The sequence below is a fragment of the Panthera leo genome, chromosome B4 (assembly GCF_018350215.1).
Source record: "Panthera leo isolate Ple1 chromosome B4, P.leo_Ple1_pat1.1, whole genome shotgun sequence".
NCBI lineage: Eukaryota > Metazoa > Chordata > Mammalia > Carnivora > Felidae > Panthera > Panthera leo.
In genome coordinates, this window is record NC_056685.1 from 136,693,141 (window position 1) to 136,704,396 (window position 11,256).

At 59.6% G+C, this 11,256-nt stretch overlaps 1 protein-coding gene across 3 annotated transcripts in view; it reads left to right on the plus strand.

Moving 5' to 3' along the window:
- Positions 1-10,829, plus strand: part of ARHGAP8 (Rho GTPase activating protein 8) — a 63,592-nt gene extending 52,763 nt beyond the window's left edge. For all 3 annotated transcript variants that reach the window (XM_042948084.1, XM_042948083.1, XM_042948085.1), the window contains 5 exons: positions 904-977; positions 3,517-3,594; positions 4,354-4,482; positions 8,334-8,437; positions 10,434-10,829. In XM_042948084.1, coding sequence (XP_042804018.1) covers positions 904-977; positions 3,517-3,594; positions 4,354-4,482; positions 8,334-8,437; positions 10,434-10,766 — 718 coding nt within the window. In that variant the 3' untranslated portion in view covers positions 10,767-10,829. The remainder of the gene's footprint in view (positions 1-903; positions 978-3,516; positions 3,595-4,353; positions 4,483-8,333; positions 8,438-10,433) is intronic.
- The last annotated feature ends 427 nt before the right edge of the window (positions 10,830-11,256 follow it).

Genomic DNA, 11,256 nt, shown 5'->3' on the forward strand with positions numbered 1-11,256 from the left:
GTGGTAGAACCGAGGGAGAAACAGACGCACGTGAGGAGACGTCAGTATCCTTCTCTAAGTAATTGATGGAACAAGTAGAAAATCAACAGTCTAGAAAACTTGAACACAATCGGCCAAACTAACCTAACGGACGTTTAGAGAACCGCAGAACACATGCTCTTCTCAGCTACGACGTCGCAGAGCAGGACTCCAGCAGGCACGTCGACTGCAGAGCGTTTTCCCCTCCATCCAACCGTCTCCCAAGTACGCTGCCTTCCGGGCAAGAGCGTTCAGCACGTGAGAAAGAGAAAAACAAAACGTTTCACGCGGGAGCCCAGCGGGGCCGTAGAATGCTCACGGTGGGCAGCTGTGACTTCACATCCTCGCTGCCCGCTGGGGTGGTGTATTTGTGGCTGTGTTTTAAAGTTGCCTGGCGTATCAATTCTCTCCCAAATGAACACGGTAAGAGGCTGGGTCTTAACAGCCTGAGGCAGCGCGTTAGGTTTCCATCAGGCGTGTTGTTTGACTGGTCAGCATACAGTCCAGGTTTCCCGGATCTGCCCTCACGGCCAAATCCGCTCGTGCCTCTGGTCCTCCTCTGTGCATCTCCCCCCTGTCTGGAATGCTCCCCGCCCCCCGGCTTTGGTCCTCCACGAGCTCCTACTCATACCTCAAAACCTAGCTCAGAAGTGGCCCCACGTGAAGCCATCCCCGTTCCCCAGGTCTCCCCTCTATCATGGTGGAGCCCTCAGCTGCTGCCCTAGTGTATTATTTCTGCCTCTCTTTTGGCCGCCAGAACACCTACTGTCTGAGCACCGAGTCCGCGTCTGTCCCTGTATGGCTCCTCGGTCCCGTGTTTACACAGAGGTGTGGAGAGGACCTGTCACCTCCAGCTAAAACCTGCTTTCTTTTCTTTTCCCTCAGCCTCAAGGACAAAAATCAAGGTGAACTCATCCCTCCTGTGCTGAGATTCACAGTGACATACCTAAGAGAGAAAGGTAAGCGAGAGCTGGCTTCAGCCAGGGGTGTGAGGGCCTCTGGGAGGCCCGTCTCGTGTCGCGGGCGCCGTGCAGACCGGGGACTTGGAGGGGCTGGGCCTCGTGCGGGAAGGGTGACCGGCACGGGATGGACTCAGGCACACAGAATGTCTGGGTTTGCATCCCAGCTCTACTGTGTACTTGCTGTGTGGCCTTGGGCAGTTACTTACCTTCTCTGGGCCTGTGATTCCTCATCTGCCCCGTGGGGTTCATGACGGTGCCTGATTCACGGGGTTGCTCTGGGGCCTAAATGAGATGAGACACGTAAAGCTGTCCGTGAAGAGACCCGTTTGATGTGATAGATAGCTTGGTCTGCAGGTGCTGTCGCCAGTGGGGTGGGCGCGCTCGGTGACTAGAGGGGGTGCAGTTCCCAGATCCACGGGGAAAGTGTGGACCCTGACAGGAGCGTAGTTCTCTGGGCGAACAGGCTGCTGGTGGCGGGGGGGGGTGGCCCTCCGCAGGCAGGTGCCGCAGGGTGCGGGGGGGGGGCGCATCCGACGAGCAGTGGGAGCCGTCATTGCTGGGGGCCCTGGTGGCCTTTTACCTGGCGCGCCCTCAGAACTGCATGTCCTAATGCTAGAAAGTTCTATGAGCTGGCGCCTCTCTAGCCGGAGGACCTGATCGTCGCTTAGAATGGTGTCTACTTTGGCGAGAAGTCCTTCGCGGCACCTCCCGTTCTGTTCCGTATGTCGGGAGCAGACAGAAGATAGTGCGTAAGACCAGGTGTCAGAAACCGGGAGAGGGAGTCTCTCCCTTTTTAGCGTCATCAGTTCCTTTATTTATGAAAAAATAAAACAAAAAACCCGGCTCCAAGTGGGAACTCAGTATTGTATTTGTTGAATGAATGCACGATCAAACATGTACCCTTTGGGCACCTCCCCGTATCCAGCCCTGATTGAGGCGCTGGGGTTGCCATGGTAACGGCACCCCCCCCCCCCAACCAGCCGCCGTTCTGGGGGCTCACGGTCGCAACCGAGAGGACTCCATTGCGATTTGCTCTGTAAAGCTGTTTCCACGGGTCAGAAGTCCAGGCACACGGGGGCCGGGCTGCTCAGGGTCTCGCAAAGCGAAACTCGAGGTATCCCGCCAGGCTGCGCTCCTTTCTGGAGGCTCTGGGGAAGAATCTGCTTCCATGTTCATTCAGTTTGTTGGCCAAATTCAGTTCTTTGCAGAGATGCCTGTGTGTCCTTGGTGGCTGTCGGCCAGAGGCCTCTTTCTCTTCCTAGAGGCTGCACGCTTTCCTTTCCGTGCGGCCCCCTCCACCGACAGAGACCTTCCCACCTGTCGAGTCCGGCCTCCATGCTTCAAATCCCTGTAGCCAGGAAGAACCCGGTCCCTTTTAAAAGTCTTGCCTGATTAGGTCAGGCCCACCGAAGATAATCTCCGTATCTTAAGGTCAGGTCCTTGGGCCTGAATCCTGTCTGCAGAGTCCCTTCCCTGTGGCGCCTAGATCAGTGTTTGGATACCGGGCAGAATGAGTGTGCCCCACGGGGTCTGGGACTTTGGGAGCCACCTCAGAAATTTTCCTACTTCAATCTGTCAGGAAAAAAAAAGAGAGGGACCAGCCACTCACGCAGAGGGGACGGCGCGTGCAAAGGCCGGGAGGAGCAAGGAGCATGGGGCAGATTGGAGGCCGGAGGAGGGGGCCGAGGGGCAGTGGGGCAGGAGAGGCCGGACCGTGCAGGCCCGTGGGAAGTCCCCGTGGGAAGCCGCCCGGTGAAGACCAGCAAGGTCCGTGCACAGGCTGCTCAGACCTGAATATATTCGTTGAATAGACCCAGCTTCAGAAGGAAGAGGCTGGGGAGGGAGCCCAGGGCTTCTGGAAACCCAGAAACGTTCTGTATTTGCCGCGTCCGGAACGGTAGTTTCCAGCTGCTCGCGGCAATAGCCCAGTAGAGCACTTTCTAGGTGTCTCCTACGTCGGGTGACCGCATTTTTACTTTCACTTAATTTTTGCTAATTAAACGGAAATTTAAATCATGACGTGTGGCCAGTGGCTGCCATACTGGACGGGTCACCTGTGTCGATGCAGCTGCGGGACTAAGCGGAGGCTGTGCGTGTGGAGGCCCCCCGGGTGCTTGAACACGTGCCATATCCAGCCTCGTCGACGCTTTCTGCAGCCCTCAGAGGCAGGGGCTCAGGGCCTTACTCTGTAGACGGGGTGGCTGAGCTCAGAGAGGCCACGGGCTTTCGCTGCGGTCACACAGCGGGATGAGACAGAGTTGGGCTGGACTCCAGGTCTGTCTGACTGGGTTCTGTCTTCCCGGGGGCCGCAGAAGTAGGCAGTGAGGTGGGGTTGGGAGTTTGGAAGTTTGAGGAATAAATGGAGGTGGGGATCGCGGGTGGTGGGCGTCGGGGGGGTGGGGGGGGGATGAACCGAGCTGGAGAGCATTCCCTGCCAGCCACGGGAGGGTGACGCGTGGGCAGGAGGAGTCGTGGAATGTTCCAGAAACCCAGAGTGCTAGGACCTGTGAGGTGCCTGGAGGCTCTCTCTCCCCAGGACTCCGCACCGAGGGCCTGTTCCGGAGGTCGGCCAGTGTCCACACCATCCGCGAGATTCAGCGGTTGTACAATCAAGGTGAGCCTGTCCCCGCAGAGACCCCTGACCCCGAGCCTCCCGCCTGCCCGGCCTGCACAGCCCTCCACGGCCGCAGAGCCGCCAGGCCCAAGGTAGCGTGGCTCCCGCCCCCACCCAACCCCCAGCATAGCCCGGGGCCGGGCAGCTGCCCAGGCGAGGCCTGCGCCCGGAGCCCCGGCCCTCGGCGGGTGGCCGCACGCTGCCGTTGTGCCTCGAGGGCTTCTCCCGTCATTGCAGGCGGACAGGTGGTCTGAGGTGTTCCATGGAGTCTCCGTTCGGCAGCCCCTCCAGCGGGCCCGGCACCGCTTTCTCGGCTGCCTGCGGCGACACCCGCAGGTCGGGAGGCCGTGTCGGAGCTGAGCACCCTACAGCGACACTGCTGAGGCGGCTGGCTCTGCTCACGCCCCCGCCCACCCTCCTCGTTCCTCTCCCTCGTACGGTTCGCCCGTCCGGTGACAGGGCCGGCGCGGGGCGCGTGTGGACTGGCCGTCCTCAGGCCCGTGCGCCGAGCACCTGCATCCGAGGCGGGGCCGACCCACACGGCGGGGGGACTGGGGGCACGCCCCAGACTCGGCCAGGTGCCCCAGAGGGCCGAGGGGGGCACGGTAGCAGCACCCCCCGGGTCCAGCAGGCGACAGGGTCGCGCCTGGCGAGAGGTCTCCCCCCTCGGGAGTTCTAAAGCCGTTTGCGTCGGGGCCCGTCATGACGCGGGACTCCGCGGCCCCGTCAGGACTCAGACTTGCGACATTCTGTGTCCAGGGAAGCCCGTGAACTTTGACGACTATGGGGACGTCCACATCCCTGCCGTGATCCTGAAGACCTTCCTGCGAGAGCTTCCCCAGCCGCTGCTGACCTTCACGGCCTATGAGCAGATTCTCGGGATCACCAGTGGGTACCTGCCCCGGGGTGGGGGGGGCTTGCCGAGGGCCAGTCTGGGGGGTGGGGGGAGGGGCTGCCGGCCTCTTCTTGTTGCCGTCCGGCCCCGTGGACAAGTGTCAGTGGCCGGGCCGGGCCACCACCGTCCGTGGGTGGGGGCAGGGGTTGTCGGGTGCAGCTGGGGCGACAGGCAGCGTGGCAGAGGGCGCCTCTGGGTTCGGGGTGCACGGCCCGGTCCGAGGGCCGCCTCCAGGCCCTCCTTGCCCTGCTGTGGGGGAGCCCCCCACCTCCAGCACCCCAACTTCTGTGTGTAGAAGGGGGGTGGAGGCTGATGGGGGGCAGAGGCCCCGAACCCCCTCTTCGAGCAGTTACCGTAGAAAGCTTGCAGTTAGAAATCCCTCCTCTGCCCTTTGGGAGGTGAATCTTCTACACCCAGAACTGTGTCAGGGACCCCAGAGCCGGCTCTGAGATGTAGACATTCAAGGAGACCCCAGTGTCCCGTGACGGTGGGGGCCTAACCCAGCCTGCACCGCTGACCCCGTCCCAGGACATGAGAAGCATGTTTCTCCCATGAACACACCCGGATAACTACCCCCTCCCTGACTCTGCTCAGGGCCCCCCCCCCCCCAACCCCTGCACCCCTCCCTGTGCCCTCATTCTCTCTCTAAAATGCCAGTCACCTCAGCCATTCGGCCGTGTCGGGCTGTCCCTCGTGCTGTGGTTATTACTGACCACGCACGTTCCTCTTTGACTCTGGCACCTGCTTGCCACAGCCCGTGCGGGGTAGTTGTGGACGGGAGGGGAGTGAGCACGTAGGCCCTGCTCACCAGGAGCGCTCAGGCTGGCCACAGGGACAGGCGTGTCATTGAACCGGGTGTGGCAGGGTGATGTGGCTGCAGGGCGTCTGGCACTTACTGGAAGGAAAGCAGGGAAAGGCCTGCTGGGCAGGAGGGCTCGTCAGGGTGTCCGAGGTTCCCAGACGTCCCCAGGCACCAGAACCCCCGGAGGGTGCATTAAAACATGGGTCACTGGGCCCCACCCCGGAGTTTCAGACTCCATAGGTGTGGGCAGTGGCCCAAGAATCTGCATTTCTAACTGGTTCCTGGGAGATGCTGATGGTCTGGGTTTTGTGCCATGGAATGCCTAGCTCAGCGGGGTTGGAGAGATGTGACCATGGAAAGCACAAGTGTCTTAGGGGCAAAGCTCATCCTGTGCACCAGGGAGTGGGGCTGGGCTGGGGCAGCTGCTGAGAATTTTTAAAAAATTATATTATGAGAGGGCTCCTGGGTGGCTCAGTTAAGCGTCTTAACTCTTGATTTTGGCTCAGGTCACGATCTCACGGTTCGTGAGTTCAAGCCCTGCATCGGGCTCTGTGCTGTCAGCACAGAGATGCTTGGGATTCTCTCCCCACCTCCCTCAAAATAAATAAATAAACTTTAGGGGTGCCTGGGAGGCTCAGTCGGTTGAGCGTCCGACTTCGGCTCAGGTCATGATCTCGCAGTTCGTGAGTTCGAGCCCTGCGTCGGGCTCTGTGCTGACGGCTCAGAGCCTGGAGCCTGCTTCGGATTCTGTGTCTCCCTCTCTCTCTCTGCCCCTCCCCTGCTCACACACTGTCTCTTCTCTGTCTCAAAAATAAATAAATGTTAGAAAAAAATTTTGTTAAATAAAAAATAAATAAGCTTTAAAATATAAAAATTAAAAAAAAAAATAATAAATTCCATTTTGATGGAAATAACACCAGCACATAGCGTAGGAAACAAACAAAAACCCCAAGGTCCACAGCAGTGACACGGGAGTCCCTGCCCAGCCCCGCGGTCCCCCGCGGGCACGTACCCCGGTGGGGGCTCCGTGGGCACCTGCCCCTCACGCCAGGAGCCCCGCTCCTGTGCACGGTCCTGGAGCCTGGCTTTCGTGTGTTAGCATCACATCTCCTCTCTCCCTCCTCATGTGCAGTCACTCATCCTTTCAGTGGTCGTGTTGCACCAGCTTTATAATTTCACGGGTGAACGTTTGGAGCTGTTTCCATTTGCGTTTGGCCCTCCGCTAGTTTGAAGACTCAGGAAGTCCCAACATTCCGGTCGTTGAGAACCGAGATGCTGCCCTGAGATGAGAACCGAGACCCTGCTTTCTGGACCGTGGTCTCACTCGGCCTGGCCGCACGGTGACAGGTGTAGGGTCACCAGATCCAGCAACAGAAAACAGAGGATGCCCACCCGCCTCAATGTGAATTTCCGATAAAGGGTGAATGTCTGTTTTTTTTTTGTTTTTTTTTTAGTGTAAGTAATATTTGCTCTTTAGCTGAAATGCAGATTTCACTGAGCGTCCTCTCTTTTTTCTGGCAGCCCATTCTCAGGTGGGATGGGTTTCTCCGTGAAGTCGGGCAAAAGCAGGGGCTTCTGCGTGTGCTCGGGAAGTGCAGGGACACTCGGGAAGTGTCCAGGGCACAAGGGAATTGCAGCCAAGGCCGCCTCCTGGTGTGCAGCCAGGAGGTTAAGAGCACTGGCTTAGAGCCGCACGGATCTGGATCCAAGCCTGGGCTTCACCTTGCAGTAGCTGTGTGACTGGGGACAGGTCACTGAACCTCTCTGAGCTCACTTCCCTTAGGTGCATAAAAGTGGGGGCTGTTGTGAGGATCGGGCGTGACGGTTCGTGGCACGCATTCGGTGCTTTGTGGCAGCCTGCTCCCCCTTGCTCGCCGGTGAGCGCTCTGTCCCCGAGAGACCGTAGAGAGGGCGGGTGGCGGACCTCGTGCAAGGATGTGCTCTGGGACCATAAATCTCACAAAGAGGAGGTTGGGGCCGGGAAGCCGGGACCCAGGCAACGAGGTGGCGGCCCCCAAGCTCGTTGGTTCCTTGAAGATCATTTCGCGGGAACTCCCTGTCCATTCCCGTTGCCCACAACGGCTTGAGTTCACGAAAGAGAGGCTTCTCTTAAGAGGCCAACGAGAGCGTTGACGGTAGGGACGTTTGTGTCTGTGTTCGGAAAGCACACAGGCGTTCACGGTAGCCCCGCCCAAGGCTTGGCCGGAAGAGGTTGGCGTTGGGGGATCGGGACGTGGGGAGCACGGTGAATAGTTGTGGGTGCGCCCTGGCTTGAGGTCTGGAGTTCAGTGGAGGACGTGGTTATGAGGAAATGGGGGTCTGAGTCTGGGGCAGCCTCCCCCAGGCTCTTGGTGGGTGTGGGGACCTGAGCTGCAGGGCATCACAGACAGGCTAAGTTGGTCTGGAGAAGGGCTGGCCAACCTTTCCCGTAAAGGGCCAGGTAGTAGGTATTTGAGGCTTTGTGGGTCCGTCTGCGTTGCCCCTACCGGGCTCTGCTGTGATGTGTGAGTGGGTGGGTGCGGCTCTGTACCCATAGTTTGTTTTTTTTGTCTTTATTTTTGAGAGAGAGCGTGAACAGGGGAGGGGCAGAGAGAGAGGGAGGCACAGAATCCATAGCAGGCTCCAGGCTCCGAGCCGTCAGCACGGAACCCACGATCCGCGAGCTCGTGACCTGAGCCGAAGTCAGACGCTCAACCGACTGAGCCCCCCCAGGGGCCCCTGTACCAATAGTTTTACTGACAAAAATTGGCCTTTCTGTCCGAAGGCTGTAGTTTGCTGACCGCTGGTCTAGGCCATTCTCACTTACAAAGTGAGTGATTTGGCTTTACGGGCTTTCTGGGGGGTAAGAGTTGCAATACGGCTCTCAAGACGGGAACAGAGCTCATGGAAGGGAGGGCTTTGCTGCGAACAGCCACCCGGCCCGGGAGTAAGTGAGGGCTCCGGGCCCGACCTCGGGACAGTGCGTCCTCAGAGCTGACCTCCTCCCTAGGCCCATGCCGGCCCCTCGGGCAGGACTCAGGAGGGACCCCTGTGCCCCTGCAGGTGTGGAGAGCAGCCTGCGGGTGACCCGCTGCCACCAGATCCTGCAGAGCCTTCCGGAACACAACTACGCCGTCCTCAGCTACCTCATGGGCTTCCTGCATGAGGTGAGGGGGCTAAGCAGGGCCCGGGGCGGGGAGGCCCCCATTCCGTGCCTGGCCCAGGCGGCCCTTCCTGCACCTGGTGCCCACACAGCCCGGGGTCTGGGGTCTCCCCCAGCCTTGGGACGCCGCTCCCTGGCCCAGAGGACTTCAAGGCCTGACCAGGGAGCAGCTCCATTTCTGCGCCCGCCCCTGCTGACCGGTCACATGCCTGGCCGCCCTCGGTTACAGATGGGACCTTCTTTTTATTTCCATTTTTTAACGTCTGCTTATTTTGAGAGAGAGCATAGGCGGGGAGGGGCAGAGAGAAGGAGAGAGAATCCCAAGCGGACTCCACGCTGTCCCGACGCGGGGCAGCCGCAATCGAGAGTCAGAGGCTCAACCCACTGAGCCACCCGGGCGCCCCACGTTGGGTGTAGAGATTGCTTTAAAAAATTTTTTTTTAATGTTTACATATTTTTGAGAGCAGAACATGAGCAGGGGAGGGGCAGAGAGAGAGGGAGACACAGAATCCGAAGCAGGCCCCAGGCTCTGAGCTGTCAGCACAGAGCCCGACACGGGGCTCGAACCCACGAGCCGTGAGATCACGACCTGAGCCGAAGTCAGACGCTCAACCGACCGAGCCACCCAGGTGCCCAGGATTGCTTTGAAAAATAATAAACTGGGGCGCCTGGGTGGCTCGGTCGGTTAAGCATCCAACTTCGGCTCAGGTCATGATCTCTCAGTCCGTGGGTTCGAGCCCCGCGTCGGGCTCTGTGCTGACAGCTCAGAGCCTGGGGCCTGCTTCGGATTCTGTGTCTCCCTCTCTCTCTCTGCCCCTCCCCTGCTTGTGCTCTGTCTCTCTCTGTCTCAAAAATAAATAAACGTTAAAAAAAATTTTTTTTAAATAATAAACTATTTGTCAGAGGCCAAAAACTAAGTTATTGTCCTAGTTTTCTTTCTACTTGTTTTTCATCTGCTGGAGGTGGACTGATTTCCCCGTCCTCCACGGCACTGACGTTGAAACTTCCCATGGGGCTTGGTGCTGTGTAGCATTGGCCCCGGTGGCCTCCTGCAGGGGCTTGGGGGCCACTGTCCTCACCAGATCCAAGTTGGGGGGGGGGGGTTCACTGGGTCATGCCCCACCCCCCGTTCTCTGCTCTCCCATGACCCCCGAGGTTCTGCCATTGTCTCTGCTTCCGATTGTCAGAGGTCCCCAGGACCCTGGAGGCGAGGGGGAGATCAGGCCTTCAGATGGGCCCAAGTGGCCCCCCTGCCCCCGACTGGCCCCGTGACTTCGGGAAAGTCCCCTGCACCTTCTGGGCCTCCAGTTTCTTCATCTGTAAAATGGGTGATGCATCCTAACTTCATGGGGTTGTAAGTGCTGTAAGGCAGGTTCGCCCCCTCCCCTGCTGCCCCCAGTCCTCCGATGACCCCTGCCTGCTCTTTGGCCTGGACTGTGTCCAACTCGCTGGCCAGAGTGTGGCTGTCAGAGAGGTGGTCTGGCTGGGTGACACCAAAGGCCAAGCTTGCACCCATTGTGCTAGAGACCCCTGTCCCCGAGGGGGCCTCCCGAGTCCTCTGGAGTGGGAGAGAAGGCTGGGGGTGCGGAGGAGATCCAGGAGGAGCTCAGAGACGGTCAGAGCCCGAGGTCTCTCAGAGCATCAAGACTGACTGCTTTCGGGGCGCCCGGGGGACTCAGTGGGTTGAGCGGCCGACTCTTGGTTTTGGCTCAGGGCGTGATCTCACGGTTTGTGGGTTCGGGCCCCGTGTCGGGCTCTGTGCTGACGGTGTGGAACCTGCTTGGGATTCTCCCTCCCTCTCTCTCTCTCTCTCTCTGCCCCTCCCCTGCTCACTCTCTCTCTCTCAAATAAATACACTTAAAAAAATTAAAAAGTTAAAACAAAAAAAGACTGCTTCCTTTTACAGGTGGTGACACCGAGGCCCAGAGCCGGGAGGTGGCCCTGCAGGGCCGTAGCACTGAACCCACAGTCACGTCCCTTGTCTCATGTGTGTCCTGCAGGTGTCCCGGGAGAGCATTTTTAACAAGATGAACAGCTCCAACCTGGCGTGTGTCTTTGGGCTGAATTTAATCTGGCCGTCCCAGGGGGCGTCCTCCCTGAGTGCCCTCGTGCCCATGAACCTGTTCACCGAGCTGCTGATCGAGTACTACGAGATGGTCTTCAGCACCCAGGAGGCTCGCGGGGGGCTCGGTGCCGGTGCTGTTGAGGCAGGGGAGCGGAGTGGCCCCGTCTCTAGAGGCCGGACACCCCGACGGCCTGGCCTCGCGCCCCGCGCCTCCGCGGCCCCTGACGGTGCCCGGGAGACTCCTCTGGTGCCGGAAGCGTCACGCTGAGGCCCGTCTGTGCGTGCTGTCGTCGTGTTTTGTGAACTTGCCATTAAACAAACTTCTCGTGAACCTTCTAGCGAACGTCCGGGGTTCTGCGCTTTGCCCCTTGTGCGTGGTCCCTGGGCTGCGGGCTGGGACGAGATGATGGACCTACCAGGTTCGTAACCACGGCCTCAGCGGAAATGGGAATTTATCGGTGAGGGCCTCCCGTCCGGCATCGACTGTTGCTGTCATGCCGGGTGGCAAACTGTACCTTCGGGTCACAGCCGTTCGTCATTGTCCGCGGGTGAGCGGGGAGCTGAGCGGTTCTTCTGCTCCTGTCGGGCTGGCCAGAGGTCACCTGGAGGGACGCAGCTCCCTGGAGGGTGTCGCATGCCTTCGGCAGGCGGGGCAGGGGCCGGGGTTGCTCGTGGGCGGGCAGGGGGCCGTCACGGGTGCAGGTGGTTTTCAAGCTTCGGCTGGTGGTGTGGATACTCACACCCGTTGGCCAGGGCAA